This window comes from Oscarella lobularis, chromosome 5, assembly GCF_947507565.1.
Source record: "Oscarella lobularis chromosome 5, ooOscLobu1.1, whole genome shotgun sequence".
Taxonomy (NCBI): domain Eukaryota; kingdom Metazoa; phylum Porifera; class Homoscleromorpha; order Homosclerophorida; family Oscarellidae; genus Oscarella; species Oscarella lobularis.
The window spans coordinates 339,608-356,167 of NC_089179.1; the positions used below are offsets into that span (position 1 = coordinate 339,608).

The 16,560-nt window shown below is 46.4% G+C and overlaps 6 protein-coding genes across 6 annotated transcripts; 2 read left to right on the forward strand and 4 right to left on the reverse strand.

Moving 5' to 3' along the window:
• Positions 1-27: 27 nt before the first annotated feature.
• Positions 28-3,487, reverse strand: LOC136187116 (cell division control protein 45 homolog). The gene is made up of 24 exons (XM_065974641.1): positions 3,048-3,487; positions 2,926-2,985; positions 2,772-2,864; positions 2,625-2,719; positions 2,521-2,563; positions 2,398-2,469; positions 2,213-2,347; positions 2,112-2,158; positions 2,015-2,063; positions 1,899-1,960; positions 1,801-1,851; positions 1,687-1,746; positions 1,586-1,636; positions 1,461-1,532; positions 1,348-1,407; positions 1,196-1,294; positions 1,089-1,143; positions 984-1,034; positions 879-934; positions 695-833; positions 555-638; positions 441-498; positions 264-392; positions 28-209 (listed from the first exon to the last, which is right to left on the reverse strand). Exons 1-24 carry the CDS (start codon positions 3,096-3,098, stop codon positions 142-144), a joined length of 1,740 nt encoding a protein of 579 aa, XP_065830713.1. The 5' UTR covers positions 3,099-3,487; the 3' UTR covers positions 28-141.
• LOC136187109 (golgin subfamily A member 3-like) lies at positions 3,112-6,782 on the forward strand. Its single transcript, XM_065974633.1, has 2 exons — positions 3,112-6,514; positions 6,576-6,782. Exons 1-2 carry the CDS (start codon positions 3,156-3,158, stop codon positions 6,655-6,657), a joined length of 3,441 nt encoding a protein of 1,146 aa, XP_065830705.1. The 5' UTR covers positions 3,112-3,155; the 3' UTR covers positions 6,658-6,782.
• On the reverse strand, positions 6,615-8,670 carry LOC136187125 (signal peptide peptidase-like 3). The gene is made up of 13 exons (XM_065974652.1): positions 8,579-8,670; positions 8,432-8,509; positions 8,306-8,373; positions 8,132-8,251; positions 7,988-8,069; positions 7,807-7,937; positions 7,649-7,755; positions 7,521-7,592; positions 7,377-7,465; positions 7,269-7,314; positions 7,103-7,223; positions 6,940-7,049; positions 6,615-6,892 (listed from the first exon to the last, which is right to left on the reverse strand). The coding sequence occupies exons 1-13, from the start codon at positions 8,590-8,592 to the stop codon at positions 6,815-6,817; spliced, it is 1,116 nt and encodes a 371-aa protein (XP_065830724.1). The 5' UTR covers positions 8,593-8,670; the 3' UTR covers positions 6,615-6,814.
• Positions 8,671-12,551, reverse strand: LOC136187110 (two pore calcium channel protein 1-like). The gene is made up of 20 exons (XM_065974634.1): positions 12,474-12,551; positions 12,167-12,347; positions 12,033-12,118; positions 11,847-11,977; positions 11,654-11,784; positions 11,505-11,593; positions 11,327-11,450; positions 11,175-11,274; positions 10,979-11,126; positions 10,855-10,925; positions 10,655-10,799; positions 10,372-10,597; positions 10,273-10,316; positions 10,112-10,214; positions 9,972-10,057; positions 9,819-9,919; positions 9,381-9,739; positions 9,205-9,330; positions 9,090-9,145; positions 8,671-9,033 (listed from the first exon to the last, which is right to left on the reverse strand). Exons 1-20 carry the CDS (start codon positions 12,514-12,516, stop codon positions 8,762-8,764), a joined length of 2,622 nt encoding a protein of 873 aa, XP_065830706.1. The 5' UTR covers positions 12,517-12,551; the 3' UTR covers positions 8,671-8,761.
• Positions 12,552-12,561: 10 nt separating this feature from the next.
• LOC136187111 (transcription factor SPT20 homolog-like 1) lies at positions 12,562-15,982 on the forward strand. The gene is made up of 15 exons (XM_065974635.1): positions 12,562-12,631; positions 12,682-12,743; positions 12,795-12,846; positions 12,896-13,016; positions 13,071-13,099; positions 13,152-13,187; positions 13,238-13,276; positions 13,342-13,500; positions 13,560-13,699; positions 13,750-13,870; positions 13,923-13,988; positions 14,044-14,100; positions 14,154-14,299; positions 14,346-14,378; positions 14,429-15,982. The coding sequence occupies exons 1-15, from the start codon at positions 12,581-12,583 to the stop codon at positions 15,780-15,782; spliced, it is 2,466 nt and encodes an 821-aa protein (XP_065830707.1). The 5' UTR covers positions 12,562-12,580; the 3' UTR covers positions 15,783-15,982.
• On the reverse strand, positions 15,331-16,547 carry LOC136187134 (zinc finger HIT domain-containing protein 3-like). The gene is made up of 5 exons (XM_065974661.1): positions 16,474-16,547; positions 16,391-16,422; positions 16,312-16,341; positions 16,141-16,257; positions 15,331-16,082 (listed from the first exon to the last, which is right to left on the reverse strand). Exons 1-5 carry the CDS (start codon positions 16,545-16,547, stop codon positions 15,895-15,897), a joined length of 441 nt encoding a protein of 146 aa, XP_065830733.1. The 3' UTR covers positions 15,331-15,894.
• Between the last annotated feature and the right edge of the window lie 13 nt (positions 16,548-16,560).

The following is a 16,560-nucleotide window of genomic DNA, read 5'->3' on the forward strand; positions in this document are numbered from 1 at the left end:
ACTGTCACTATGCTATAGACAAAAAGCTTCGTTAAAAAGAACATCGATTTATGTGACTAGGGAATATCATTTTAGTAGAAAAAAAGTCTTAAAATATTTATATATGTATACGTGTGCATTATTCCGTGTACTACTGTGTACCTAAGCGCTTAGAATGTGAGATAATGCATCGCAGAACTCCATTCGGTCATCCATTTTCAATTCAATCACTAGAGAAACAATCAAGTGCTCTCTTTATTCAGCTTGATAGTGCTGTACTGTACCTGAAGCGTCAAAACTGTCCCGGTTCGCTCGAACGCGACTCCTAGCCACTGCGTGTTCAAAAGCTCGACCCAAAAAACTTTTATGCTGCTCTTCGATTATTGACGGAATTCCAACAATGAGGCACGTGCCTAAGGCAGCAATCCAAAGCCAAAGGCAAAGCAAAACTACTACAGTACCTTCTTCAGCGTTATAAGGAGCTGAAACTACAAAGGGAAGATCTCGAGCTCGCTTTGTCTACAAACAATGCAAAATAAAAAAAGGCGCTCTTAGATATTGCTATAGAAACGAACAGTTAGATTCCAAGCGTTCATTAGAAACCGAGCGAGGCTAGTTAGCCTACTTGATTGGGAGAAATACTTTGCATGTGGCATACTCTACACTCAGAAACTGCATAGAGGAACAGAGAGGGAGGAAAAACGGGCGTTTGTACCACGTCAACATGAGCGTAGATGAACTGGCCAGCATTCATTGGCTGCCTCATGTCTATGAAGGATTTCACTTGTAACATGATTGCTTCTTGGTGCTTCTGAGCCAATAGCAATCCATCGTTCATAAGTGAGGCATTTGTCCTAGAGTACATATTTAAAAAAAGGATTTTTACTTTAGTCAATTACCTGGATAAGGCATCCAGCGCAGTATGAAAGTCGTCTGTCGGCGAGTGACCATCTTCCTATACCAAAAAAAATCAAAACTCAAGCCACAGCAAAACTCCCTCGTACTTTAGAGTGGAGAAGAGATGTTAGACAGAGAGCCATATCCTCAGCGCAAGTCTAAAGAAAAATGAAATTGAAACCGACGAGAAAATTCTTTAGACGTTGTCTTGCTTTATTGCAGAAGCCGAATTGAGTGCAAAAGGAGCTTCGACTAATGTCATCAAGTCTAATAGTGCACGCGATTGTGGAATGAGAAATTGAGACTTACTCCTACTTACCCATATTTGCTACTCAAAGTTTCTATCCACTCTAGGACGTTTGCTTTCGTTTCCATGTCCATGCAATTGAACCTTTGCTTGCACTGACTCAGCGAAATGCTGAGTAAACGTAGTGAGAAGAACAGACGCGATAGACTATTCCAAAACTGTACCCAATGTCGGCTAAGAACTCCTGAAGTTTCTTTTGTCCCTTGACAGTCCAAACGCGAAATCTAAATTGAAGCCTTCAAAACTAACGGAAAAATGATCAATGTTAATATTTTACCGACAAGCGGTGTACTCGGAATTATAGAGACTTTCATAGAGAGACCAGTGACGATAAAGTGTCAACCGTAGGCTAAAAAACGAAACATTGCTACTCGCTCTTCACGTTCTAAAAATCGCACGCACTCATTTTCAAACGTGATTTTTCTTGAAGTAAGAGCTCCACTTGCAGTTTCACTAAATGAATCAATGAATCAATGAATCAATCAACTCATATGACGCTAGACCTCTTGGCGAATCTCAAAACGTGATCTTGCATAGAAGCCGTGTCAGTTACATATTTCTCACTAAACCAAACACCTTGGACATTGCGGCCAGCCCTATAAATTGACTACACTCACCCGTCAATGCAGCCATGGACTTTCTGGTCAGCCAAACCAACAATGGCATACCTGGAAACTGACTTAGAACAAAAATAGGACAACTCTTTATGACTGACCACAGCAAATCAGAGTTGTCTTTTGACATTTTCCAAGCCAAATCAAACACAAGCATGGCAGACTGAAAAAATGGGCATCAGATATATAAGACAGATAGGAGATCTTCATATCTCACAGATGTTCCCTTGTAAGCATAGTAGTAATACTTATGCTTGATCTCTTCACTAGGAACAAGGCAATATTCAATATATCAATTGATTACTTTTAGGTACCGTTTTTGCTTCCAAATTCTTTTCCGCCGGCGTTTCCTGTATCGGCTCTAGTAAAAAGAATGAGGGTCCTGTTCGTAAAAGAATTGCTTTTCTACACGTACTTCTTTCTTTGGTTGTTTTCGTGCAGGTTCCGTTCCTTCTCCGTCTGAACCATCATCTAGTTTGTTTTCTTCGCCTACGCCTTCGTCATCGTCGTCGTCGTCATCAGCTTCGTCATCTTCCTCATCTGACTCAACCTATTCGTTCGATTTATTTTTTAATAATTTTGCTCTCAATTATTTTTTGCCTCTGAGCCATAGATGTCGTCAAATTCCGGCAATTGAAACGTTTCCGTTTGAGAATTGACAATAAGTTTCACCTGAAAGCATTCCTAGAGCAATTTCTCGCAAAAAAGAATAAAATTCTTTACCTGACCATCATTAAAAATATTATCCAAAAATAATGGACGATGACTAAAAAAAATGTCTCCGTTACTATAGCTATCCCAAACATTCCCCCCTAGTGCTACAGTACCTATCGATCACATAAAAAATGACGTTTTCTTCCGGTTGCAAAACATCCAAAATGTCGATATTTCCCCCGCAATTAATCATTACAACATAGTTGACCTTTGAAGGAGAGTCCCACTATCGGACACGGCTACGTAAGATTCAGATTCACCTGTTCTCCGTGTTCCTGAAAGGCTCGCTGAAGCGACGCGACCCCATCGACGGGAACGAGAGTGTAAGGCACGTTGTCGGCGTGAAGGAGCGCCTAGCGCGAGAAACCCGGCCATAAAATGGAGAAGGAACCCCGTTCGATGACCGCGTACTACCTGAAGAATCTTACAAGCGCACAAAGCGTCCGCGTCCAAGGCGACGAGGATGAGAAGTCGCTTTTACGAGAGAATAATGTCCCGATAGGGTCCCCGATTGGTTTTCGGGCACTTTTTCGCACCTGATGAAGAATCTTGGCATAGAATCCGTCGCGAAAGTTTTCGATGAACATGGCGAGAGCCCGTGCTTCTGTGCCTTTGTGTTTTAGGGAGCGCGGGATTTCAAACGCATGCGCTCGGTCCCGGATACCCTTCGAACGCAAACGTCGTTTTCCAACTCATCGATGGCCTTCCTCTCGATTCTCAGCAACATGTCGCAGCAAATACTCGGCGGCGGCGATTCGGGTTCTCTCGAAGGTCATCAGCTGTTCCACGGCAAAGCAAGCACCTCCGAAGACGCCGGATCGGTTCGCGAAAGCGACGCCAGCGACGATACGACGCTCCACAGGCAAATGAGAAATCTCGTATTAGATATATACAACGAAGGACGCGAACGCGACGACGCAGCGAAGACAGACGACGAAGATAGTACGGGTACAGCCAAAAGTGACGTCATCGACGGCACGGGCACCGCAAAAAGTGACGTCATCGACGACGCAGAAGCGTCGGCGTCGTCACTAGCGACGAGTCCGTATCCCCTAGCAACGACGGGAGCCTATTCGTATCCGCAAACGGAAGAACTAGAGCGGCCAAGTTATGACGTTGCTTTGAACGCGGCAGTTGATTTGGCGACGTCATCAGCGTCGTCATCGCCCTTGTCATCGAGTCCTCTCACTGTTCGCACAGCTGCGTCGGGGTCTCTCAGTTCACTACCAGAGTCACTTCGAGACGAGGCGAATCGCGAGAGCAAAACGCTCACGCCACCAACGCGACGAAAATTGACGTATTCGGAGTCGGAACGAAGCGGCGGGGACGGTGATGACGATGTCGACTTTGTTCGGAAATCGTCGTCGAATGTTTCCGTTGTTAGTCCGGTACTGGGTCCGCTTCCAGCTCCGTTTAGTTCGAGCGCGGCGCTGCCGCCTCTGCCGTCAGTCCCGTCTCCCTTTGCGTCGCCGTCGCGCCTCGATATGCGAGCGGTGCGCGAGCGAGCGCGCGCGGCCGCACAGCAGTTGCACGCCGTCAAAATGGAACGCGCTCATCTGAGCGGAAAATTGCAGAGCATCGCCGGGGAGTACAGTCGTGCGATGGAGGAAAAAGCGCGACTGCAGGCGGCACTCGCTTCCTCCCAGGCCAACGTTGAAGTGACCCAAAAAACCAACGAACGCCTGAAACGACGCGAACGTGATTTAGAAGGAATCGTTTTGAAGTATCAACGAGATTTGACGGGCGCGGAGAAACGAGTCGAGGAGCTAAGCGCCGACGAAGCGAAGAGAACGATTGCCGTGAAAAAGTTGACGGGAAGAGTGACGCACTTGGAGCAAGCTCTCGAGACAACGAAACTCCAATCGGAATCAAAACAGAAACGCGTTCACGATTTGGAACGCGAGTTGGAGTCGAGTCGACGGGACGTCGTCGAGCGCGACAGAGACGCGACGAGATTATTGAACGAGCTTTCGACGGCGCAACGAAGGAACGAGTCGTTGGAGAGCTCGCGAAATTGCCTCGAAACGCGAATCGAAGAGTTGCTGAGCGGACAGCAGGAAGTACGACAGGAATGCGACGCTTTGAGAAATCAGCTGATCGACGAACGACTTCGCGGGGAACAGATTCGTTCGGAAATCGTCGAATCGCGAGCTCGTTTGACCGGCGTTCAAGAGGAACGCATTGCCGAGAAGAGACGACTGATGACGACGCTTGAGGAAATCGCTTCGCAGTGGACGGATCATAAGAGAGCTCTCGAGCGTTCTAGGGAGGAGAAGGAAAGCGTTGAAGAGACGCTGGAGATTGCGCGACGTTCGGCCGGTGAGGAGACGCGAAAATTGGAGGATTTCGTGCGGGAATTGGAGCTCGAACTCGAGGCGACGTCGAAGCATTTGAAGGAGCACGTCGATGCGCTGGAGAGACTGAAGCGGGACGAAACCGAAGGACGATTATCGTTGCGAGAACGGGAATCCGAATTGCGTGGGGACGTGGAGCGAGAGCGAGAAAAGGCGCGCGGCTTGGAAACCGCTTTGGGTAGGGCCGAAGAAGAGATTGGGTTACTGAAAGCTCGGCTTGAGAAGCAGAGAAAGATTCACGGCGAAGCGGAAGAGTCGTCGCTGATTTCCGTGCGTCGCTTGGAAGAGAAGTTAAACGACGAACGAATGCGGTGGGACGTCGAAAGGGAAGGATACGAGAAACGGGCGATCGAAGCGGAGGAGTCTCGTCGGCGAATCGAAGACGAAATGAGAGAAAAATTGCGTTTCTTTTCGCAGCAATTGGACCGAGTCGGTCAAGAAGCGCTGGCCGAGAAAACGGAGCTGATGAATAGGCTTGCGAACTTGGAGAAAAACTCGTCGAAAAGCGACTTCCAGTTGCGAGAAGAGAGCGCTCGTCTCAAATCGAAACTTTCCAAACTAGAAAACGAGAGAGATCGCGCGAAAAACGAGCTGGATAGACGAGACGCCGAAATGAGTCGAACGAGAGACGAGTTCCAACAACAATTGGATCGACTTCGCGTGCTTCACGAATCGAAGGAATTAGAAAACGAGCAGAAAGTCGAGTCGCTGTCACTGGCGTTGGAAGTGGAGAAGGGAAAACTGTGCGGATTGAATGAAGCGCACTCTTCCTTGAAAGAGCATTCGCTCGGCTTAGAATCGACTCTCCTTGAACGAAATCAGGCGCTGGCTAAGCTCTCCGCTCAAGCTGTTTCCGCTGTGGAGCAGAGGGAACGAGAGGAAGAACTAACCACGCTGCAGATGTCCGAACTCAAGTCAAAAGTCGAGGTTCTCGTGGAGGAAAGAGAGAATGAAGCCACAGTCTTTGAACGAGAAAAGAAAAACGTCGACCGGCTACGAGAGGATGTGGAGAGGCTGAAGGCGGCCTTACTCAACGCAGAGTCGACGAATGAAGAGCTGTCAAAGTCCAACAGGGATATCTTTCACGAAGTGGAAGAGTTGCGGAAGAGACTGCGCGAATCAGAGGATCTTCTCCGCGATAAATCGTCGGCGCTGGAGAAATTGACGATCGAGCACGTTTCCCTTGAGAATCGACTCTCCGTGCAACAAGCAGAACAGGCGATTCTCGCCGATAAGGCCGAGTCTCTCATTTGGCAGCTCGAGCAGAAACGCGTCGAACAGGAATCGACGGAGAGGGCCATGGAATTAGCGGAGGAACGGCATCGAGTTGAGCTCGAGACGATGGATCGCGACGCCAAGGCGAGACACGGGGAATTGTCGGATGAGCTCGCGCAGCTTCGGCTTCAATCGGATGCCGCGGAATTGGGCGAACTGCAATTGCGCAGCGATGCGGAGACGAGACGACGCGAAGCGAGTCGAATGAGGGATCGGAACGAGCGACTTGAAATGGCCAACGATCAACTTCGACAGACGGCGTCCAGTCTCGTCGATCAATACTTGAAGTCACGTCGCACTTGGGGGTCCAATAGAGGTGACGAAGAAACGGAGGGAATTGCCGGAAATATTCAAGTTTGCCTGCAATCGCTCAAGTAAAAAATGACGTCTGATTGTACTTGCTACGTGTATGACCTTGCTTTTTTTTTCCTGCAGGAACGATATGGAGAAATTAGAGAAGGAACTAAAAGATCATACGTCACCAACGACATCTCCAATTCAATACCAGACCCATTAGATAGTAAGTACTGTACGTATATCTTTACATTGAAAGTATGTCAGAAAAGATACCTAAGCTGAAATTTAAATTTCTACGTGTACAGTGCAATTACAACTGTCTGGCGTTGCTTTAAGAATTTTGTACATTTGGGTGGGAGGAGAGAGGGAGGGCTGCGTCAAACCGTCAAAATCTCTTTTTCAGGCTTTTCGCTTGGCACAGTAAACGGATCTTTCCACATCTGCTCCAAATCGCCCTAGAAAAAAATGTCTTCAACTGAAAAGAGGCAATGACCTGCACCACCTGAATTCTAGCTAAAAGAAAGACGGGAAGTAAAGTACAAGGAACTAGATAGAGTAGCGCCGGCTGGGCGTGACGTGTTATCTCCGAAACAATGGACGCCATTAGCAATCCTAACAAAAACAATCAGTCCAATCAATTAACATCCTTTCTGAGGAACCCTCACCAACGGCATATCCCATGAGAGCTATTGTAAAGTAGTAGTACTTGAAGCCAGTTGTTTTATCCTGCTTTGCTTTGTAGTAGTCAAATCGCATGACAAAGCAAAGCAGTAGACCGGGCATGACCTAAGAGCGCTGTTGAGCCGTGCATTGCCTAATTCCCATACTTACAATGTCTCCTAAGCCTAGCATGGCAAAATGACCTTGCACGTTGTTACTGGAGGAACAAGGCAGTCAAAAATAACAGGTGTACCCAATGCGATACTACTACAGTACTACCTTGGAAAGATAAGTTTTCCGGGAAGTGACAACTGCGGTGCTGATTTCCCTGCACTTTTCACATTCATCTTATTGATTACAACGGAGACCTGAAAACCATTCGTTTATATTCTACATATGCGATTTTTTTATCAAAATACACACGGGATTCTCCGCCTCTTTTGTCGCCACGTCAAGCATAACGTTTGAATTAAAGATTGCGGAGGAAAAGAAAACCTAAAGCGTCTCTTTCCAATAAGTTTCTCTTGGGAGCGTCCCTCTCCTTCCCTTACCCAGAACACGTCATACAACAGCAAACCAAGTAGAAGAACGGTAGAAACTTTGAGACTGGAGACGCGCACGTAAGCGATCATGCACACGCAAACGCCAAAACCGAGGGCTAAACATTAGGAATAGGGCGTCAGTGGCTTTTATATTCCCTTCTTTGTACCGTCCATTAGGGCCCAATGGGCCGTTAGAATCCACGTGACGACGACTAGAGTCGCCACGAGTGCCGAAGCGATGCCGGCGAGGGAAAGCGGGCCGCAGCATTCGCAATAGCGGCCCCAGATCGCGAAACCGCTAAACCGAACGGTTTCCAGTCGTACAAAATGAAAGAATTGGGAGTTCACCTGCAATTTGACGACGGACATTCCCGGAATAAGTACTGAAATACGGGAAGTAGGACGGCCGCAACGGCAAAGCCAGCGATGACTGAAAGGGAGGGGGTGGACGCGTGTAACTACAAACGAACGATGCGATTGTCGATATATCACCCGTGCTGAAAATGGTGAATAGAAACTGCATCGAATCGAAGAAATAAAAAAGCATGAGAAGGGAGACGGACGCGCCGATGGGAAGAAATAGGGCCTGCTTCGAGTCGAGTATCTGCAAATCTAAGCCCCCAAATCACTGTCGTTTACGCGAGTCGAGATTTTTTTTCGCCTTACTCGATTGTCTACTGTTCGCAATGACGGCGCCGTTTTCGTCCGCTTCGTCTTCGTCGAGCTTCAAGGACCTGCGGAAAATGTCCGATGCCTCTCGAGGAGCCCCCCCCTTTCGTCGCGTCTTCTCACTGTCGCGATCCGTGCACGATGAGGCCTACGGCGCTGGCGAAGATGGCTAATCGACTCGTGTCGGTCAACATCGCGACCCTGGCGAGAGAAGAAGACGCGATAGCGCTATAGTTAGACTAACTTAGCCGTCGCGACAGACGATTCTACCATTCTGGATACATGACTTCGTCTGTCGGCTGTCGCACAAACGAGAGCTCGATCACTCCGGCACTACAAAGCCAACTCGGGAATTCGAGTAATCCGGGACCTTTGTCTAGCTGATCAGTGATGCAAACCCAATTATAAAACGAACCGCACAGTTGCACTAGCACATGAAAAAACAAAAAAATATTAGACGTGATCCTCTTCTTCCTCCTCAACAGGATTGGATGGAGGCGGTTGGTACGGCTCCATTTCCATATCCCCATTGTTATCACGATTGTCCGCATCTACGACGATTCTCGGCGTCAAAAACCAAGCTTTAGCATTAGGCTTCCTTTCGTCGGCCGACTTGGCTTCCTCTGCCTCCCACTGAGTAATTTGATCCTCAAACAACGCTAAATAGACGTCCAATTGCGTTATAGCGCGACGACCGATAAACCTATACTCCCCAGTATACTCATCTAAAGAAAACATTATACCAGATAACGAATGCAGTCAGTGTTGAAATTAAATAAACCGAATGATTTGGTCTTTTTAAGTTTTTTTCCGGACATCTTCTCTTCGTATTGATCCCTGGGCACAAAAAAAAGATACTGATGAAAAATACTTTTTTTTTTGGTGTTCTGCTTCACTTTTCAATTTCCTGAATGGTTTGCGTAGGATCGTCTTGAAATGTGTTCATTTCACTCGAGCGATATTTTCGTTTCATGACGGGAAGAAGCGATTCAAAAGCGCCCAAAATAAAAGCGACCACGACGCTAAAAAAACCAACTTGAGACATTTTTACAATAGCCATAATCCCACTTACTTGATCACAACGACGACTGTGACCATATAAAACAGGATGAAGAAAATCCGCACGATGTCGGCGTACAAGTGCGGACGAAAGATGTGCACGGCGTCGACGGTACCTTGCATCGTGACGTGCCAATTGTTGATGATCATCAATTCAAAAAGAGTCACGTAGCTATTGATCAGATTGTCGAAATTGTTCATGTAGTAAAGACCGTCTGCTGTCGAACGATCGTAGTAGCTGCCGTAGTAGCGACCGCATTGTAAAACGGCACAGCCAACGCCATCAGTGCACTCGCAATAAGTGAAATCATCAGTCGGCCTCGCCAGAGGCGGGGGGAAGTCACTCAAAGGACAAGTGAAATTGGGCTGGCCCTGTGCACGGAAAAAAATATTTAGTCGCCTTTCCTAACCCTAATCTTAATTTTTTTAGTGATTTTATGCTCTCACGTACGTAGAGGCGGACCCAGGTGCCATTGTTTGTGAAGAGTTCCGGATAGCATTGAGGGCTGCTTGCAGCGCCAAGTCGAACGCAGCCACACTTGGAAATCAAGCCTGCGTTTTGTATTAATTGATATACAGTATTCAACACTAAGAACGATGGTACCTTCGAAGCTTTCCATTCCAATTATGGCAAATATGTAATAAAAGCAAATTAACGTCGAGAGAAATCGAATCATTTTGGGAAGAAGGCTGAAAATGAAAACAATATATAGTTGACTTATTAGAGCAATTCTGTCGCCTCACTTAAACATTGACGCCAAAATGTGAAGAAAACTTTTTCGCAGACGAAGCAAACGTAAAAGACGAAACGGACGCAGAATGGTGACAAACGCCAATTCCACCTCAACTAGAATAAAAGAATCAAAGATTAAATACATGGAGCTCATCAAGTAGCGTCCACGTACTTCCCGTTCCTATAATCCCAAAAACAACAATGGCAAAGTCAAATCTAGATAGCACAAAGGTCTTCTCATTAAACATTCTCTAGGTAGACTTTCTCGTACTTATTGAATCCGCTCTTGATGTATCGACGAAAGCCGAGACTGGTGATTTTCAAAGCGGCTTCAACGGAATAGAGAACCAAAAAAGCCTCCTCGTATCCTTTGATCACATCGCGGTTCCTTCTCTGCGACTTGAGCGCCGCCTCGGTGAGAATGAAGACGGAATTGACGGCAATACACACGTCAATGAAGTATTCAAAGTACTTGGACGAAACGAATTTTCTTAATCCTTTGAGTGTGAAAAAAACAGTTAAGTACTTTCGCGTTTCAGGTAATCAAACCGCACGTTCTAGATGAACTTTCCATGATCGCGGATAGCGGTCGAAGCCGCACAGGAGGCCTTGCGACAAGGAGTCGTCAGAATGCCACGAACAATTCAAAACTGAGAACAATTTGCTGAATTCCTTCAAAGTCAAATAGCCGTTGCCGTCCTATAAAACCCCAAAACACCATCTAAATTTTCTGGACAATTTAGAAGCCACTTACAACGTCCAAAGCGTGAAACGTAATTACAACGTGTTCATAAGATCTCCGACGCCTATAAATTGTCAATAACCCTGTTTGGAGAGAAAGAGAGAATTAATTATTTATTTTCCTTGCAAGGATCTACCTTCAAAGGTTTCCCAGGTCATCTTATTTTCATTGTCCTTGTCCAAAATCTCGAATGCCAAACGCAGCCCGCGAAGCTGACGCTGATAAAGACTACCAAACTTTTTCTTCTCTTTCTTATTGAAATTGTTGCAGACGGCGGCAAGAAGCTGTGCAAGAGATAGTGACAACTAGAAGCCTATGTCCTTCGGATATACCAGATTTCCAACAAAATAGAGGCCAAAGAGAAGAAAGAAGACGAAAAACAAAGCTGCAAACTGACTTTGCTTGTAAGCTGGCATCATCATGTCCGGAAAGCTGAAATAGTTAATAACCAATTAGTCGGCGATTGATACTCGAGTAGTTTTACTTTGCTGTTGTAAGTAGAATGAAAAGATTGACCCAAGAAGAGTTGAGGTCTTCGAAGTACCAGTTTCTCAGGTCTCCAGTATATTGATCCTTTAGGTATGCATTGTGCCCAAACAAATAATACCCTGTAGAGAAAAAACCTCAACTAAGCCAACTATAAACGAGATAAGAATCCCTACCAAAGACAGAAAATATGGTAATAAACATGAGCAAAAGTATCATGACGTCAAGAACAGGTGGCAAAGACTGGATCATCTCACGAATAACTCTAGAGGCGAAAAGTACGTAAACCAGTGGCAGCGGAAAAAAACTACATTTTTTCTCGCACCGTTTCATTCCCTTTGAATAGCGATTCGTAATGAGAAAATAAGGACGAAAAAGACGCATAAATCGAATGTGCGTTTCCTGTCGAGATACAATAACGAGGCTTTCAATTAACATCTCCAGAATGAGAAGGTGCTACAGTAAAAAGCAAAAAAAGACGTCAAGAACAGACACGCCTCCCAGGGTATTATTATTACTTTTATAATTAGATGAGGCTCTTTCAGCATCTTGGTCCCTCTCCACCGATAATAGAATATGGAGTGGACAAGAAGACAGAGAAGAAAGAATATCTCGAGGCAGCAGTAGGCAGTAATTGGCAAGGGCCATACTAGTAAAATTAATAATTAGTATTTCCTCCTCCTTTTGGACTCCAGTCTTCATACCGGCAGGACTTTCAAAGAGCGCTAGAGCCATTAGACAGATGCTAGCCATCAAATCCACTGCGTTCAAGAATATCCCGTCAACAATTCTAAAAATATAATAAAGAGTGCTATTTTAGATAGAAGCGTGGTCGTACGAGGCCGCGGCAAGAGCGTTCGAGTCCTTGGGATGCTTGTTGAAGTCCAAATTTCCTTGGCCTTCGCGAAGATAGCGCGCGGCGTGAAGAAATCGCTCTTCCATCGTAAGAGACGGCGGCGGAGGTTGGTCGGCTGCGTCTTCTTGGTCGTCGTTCGCGTCCAGATCGCGAGAAATCGATTCTAAGTGGAATATTTTGAAAGAAGCTTCAAAACGTCGCCACGCCTCCTTGCGGTTGACACCAATTTTCCACGCGTGAAATTGCGTCTTTTGACCGCTGAGAGGGAGCAGCATTCTTTTTTGAATACCTTTTTCGTCGAGCAAAGCCTGATACTTCGTACTTGGCTCCATCGAATATTTGCTGCGCCGCTATTTGCTCGCCTACCGCGCGCTATCAGTATCAGTTTCGGGGAAAATGCAAGAATTGAAGACGTGCGGAACTCGATTCGACATGAAGCGCGTTCGCGTACGATTTTATTAATTAAAATCGAAGTCTCTTTCAAGCAAATGCTTCAGAAAACGCTCGCAAACGCTAAATCAGCGGCGGGAAAGCGAAAACGGCGGCTGGACGACAAAAGGTAAAGCCAATCGACTACTAAAGCAGAAAAAGAGCTCAAAAATCCCAACAGATCGCTCTGGGACGAACTAGACTATTGTTACGGCTCTGTAAAGGAATCCCAAGTAATGCACAAATTTCAAAAATTAAATATCATTTGAGCAAATCGTATAGACGTGCAATAATATTCTTGAACCGTTGGTGCTTTCGGGTCAAGTCAAAGTCTCGTTTTTCGTGAATCTCTTACCGGACCAGAGAGGTTACTCGGTCGTGCTTGCGTCAAAAAATGGCTCGGGTAGGCGAAAAAATTTGACGCAAAAAATTAATTAATTAATTAATTATTATTAAGAACCGGATTCGGTTGTTCTGCCTTATGAGGTACTTTAATTGCCATTATGCGTCACTTGGTCTCGTTCATTGTTTCTTTTAGGATAAGGAACTCTTGGACTATCTAGACGCTGAACAGGCAAGTGTAAAAATACCTTATAGTTTTTACCTAATGATGAGTCTTTATAGATACCACCTGTTTTGGCGGATATTTTAGAAGATTGTCAGGTACTGTGTGTAAAAGGTCAACATTGTTTTTCTTCTTGAAGAAGGCTCTCGGGCATCGTTTTTAGTCGTGTTTTTATTACGACGGTTGTCTGATTGCCGAAGTGCGCGATTATAGATGCTATCACGTGAACGCGGCAGCTCACAGGAAACACTTTCTTCTCCTTCGACCTACGAATCAGACAGTGATATCAGCGACAGAGAAATTGGCACAGGATATGACAGAAGTAGAGCGTTATAGTCAAAGTGATATTTATTTATTTATTTTTATTTATTTATTTACGAGGATGAAAGGGTTGAATTGGAATCGAAACTTCTCTTGGCAACTCAACGTCCGCTCTGCTTGGATCCTTCCCCTGACGTTTTGGCCATTTCAAGTCAATTAAACGAGATACGGGGTCAATATGACTCCGTTCAAATGAGAAAGCAAGAGAGAAAAAAATTCATTAGTATTATGTAATTTGCCTATGTTGTAGAGCTATAAAACGTCAATCGCCGATGGCGCATTCTCGCGTGGCAAACTACGTTCATTATCTTCCACCGGATTTTGACGTCATCGCTCAGCTGCGTGGCACCCTTATGCCAAAAAGAACGAAAGTAATTTTTTTTGATAATGTATAAACTTCTTCTTAGAGATTTCTTCCCTTAGCTCAATCTTGCTGAGAATGAGTCAAGAGCAAGCGTAGAAAGTACTCCAACTGTTTCACTCGATGAAGTAGATATAGACAATATTTATCGTTGTACAACGGAACGTTTGTATTTGTTCTTAGACTCATAGACAAGTTAGACAGGTAGCGGATAATAAGAGAGCTTTAAGCGATAGCTACGTAAGAAACAATCTATTCAGAAGAACGACTCGATGGTGTTTTATTCCCATTAGGAGTTAATACAAGAGGTGGAAGTGATACGAGTCGACAAACAAGGCGCCACGCACAAGTTCTGCATATTTCTCTGCCAGTTGAGCGGCAAATACGAAATCATTCAGTACGAGGGACAAAACGGTCGCTTTGGTGCACCAACGACAAGGTAAAAGAAATAAAGCAATCCATTATTAATCTAATAAGTTTTTCAGATCTTATCACGAGAACAAGAACAAAGCAGAGATGTAAATTTGAAAAATCACTTGATATTATCCTTTTCATTCTCTTCCCTCAGGTTTCTTCGGAATTTTCTCTGTGCCGAACACAAGGGACGTTCGATTAGCAAAGAAGACATCGTCAACAAATTCGTTCCAACCAAGATCGGCTTCGTGCTCAATCCGCGCTGGGAGGACGGCTGTCAGCCGCTGTTCGATCACGGATTAGACACGCGATGCGTCCGACCGTCCGACATCTTTCTCACGACCCCCGTCGCCGTTCCGTCGACCCCAAATCTTCTCGTCGGACCCGCGCCGCCGTCTTCGAGCACGACGGTGGCGGCACCCAAACGTGCCGCCGCCACTATTCGACGACATTCTCTGCCGTCGACTAATATCGGCAATTCGACGAGTGAGGGATTAATTCCGCTTTCGCCGGCGGCGGCGGCGGCGGCGACGGTGACGACGACGACGATGGCGATGGCTGCGAAACCGCCGACCGGGCGACCGATTAGTCGCCCACAGCGAAGAAGTGGACCGGTACGAAATCGTCGGCAGACGTTACCGTTGACAACGGTAGCGACGACGGTGGTGGCGACGGTGGCGACGATGCCGTCGTCGATTCCGCTGACTTCAAGCGTTGTCGTTCCCATGCAAACGACGTACGTAAACGTCGCGCCGGCGACTGTTAATCAAGGAGTTCCAATTCAAGTTCGATCTCCGCTTCCGTCCGCTTCCGTCGCCGTTCGTCCAGTCGCTCCTCAACAGTCGCCTTTTTCGCCGCCGATTGCCGCTAAAGTTCGTCCGGGAACGGGGGCGGCGACGATGACGACGATGACGACCCAAGTGCTGCCGTCGTCGTCGTTGTCGTCGTCTTCGTCGACGCCGCGCATTCCAACGCCCCAGCCTCGTCCTTTTCACTTTCTCCCGTCCCAATCGAACCAACCGGTGTTTATACGACCGAGTGGAAGTGGAAGTACGAATGCCGGCGGGCAAATGATTTCGTCCCAGCTACTTATTCGCCCGTCGCAAGCTCAACAAATCGGCGGTCAACCGTTTTCGTTTATGCATCCGCCGTCGATTGCGCCTCGTTCGAGAGCCCAACGAAAAGGAGGCACGACGGCGGCGGCGGCGGCGGTGGCGGCGGCGGCGGCAGCGGCGGCGCAAAGACGAACGCAAGTGGGGCCACCTTTGAATTCCCCGCTGGTCGTCTTCTCTGGAATGCCCAATCAGCATTTTTCTACCCAGGCTAAATTGACTCTGGTGCAGTTGCAACCGAGTCCTGCTCAACAATTGGCTCCCGCTCAGCCGCAGCCGTCGCCGCAGCAGCACGCTCGACAGCACGTGGCTCTTGCGACGGGACAAGTCGGACAGCAAATGATCGCCTCTGTGAATTCAGGCCAGATTTTGCCAGCTTCTACTCGACCTTCGTGACTAAGCGTTTTATGTGCTGTCTCTAGTGTCTTTCCCTTTCTTTTAATAATGATTGTCGTGAAGGCCGCGTGTATTTTACTAGTTTTACACAAGAGAACGTACGTAAGGTCAGCTAAGTCGATTTCTCTTCTTGCTTTGATTGCATGCATATCTTTAAACATTCGTCAGCAAATTCGCTGAATATAGGAATATCGAGAGCATCTCCAAGTTTATGTTCAGGATTAGGCGATTGATAGATCGACTTGAGCATATCTCGAAGGTGAGCATTCTCAAGCATGCTCTTAACATTTTCTGATTGACCTATATATAATAGACACTCCATTCAAGCCAGGACATAAGATTAGGAAAACAAACAGACCGAGTTGCTGCAATGTCTTCATGGGAACTATGTCCTCTTCTTCAACGTCTTTACAAAAGTTCCCACGACTGTTATCAGCGGGTGCCTCGTTGTCTGAAGAGCTTAGCTCTCCATCCTCTGAAAATACACGTCAAAAGAGCTACTACTGCCTATTAGAGATTCTTAGGCCACCTTTTGAAGCTACCGGCTCGCAATTTCCTTCTACACAAACATAAATCAAGGTTTTCATAGCAAATGACGGCATTCGTACCTTTGTGGCTTTTATAGCAAGCTACGGAGCAGCTAAACGATAACGTTGCACGTTTAGATACCGACTCCGCTGCACAAACTTACTATTTTGTAATGCAAGCGGGACATTTGTATTTCCACGCGTTTTTGCGGCAAATCTCGCAGGATGAAGAATCCATCAATACGGGCTCT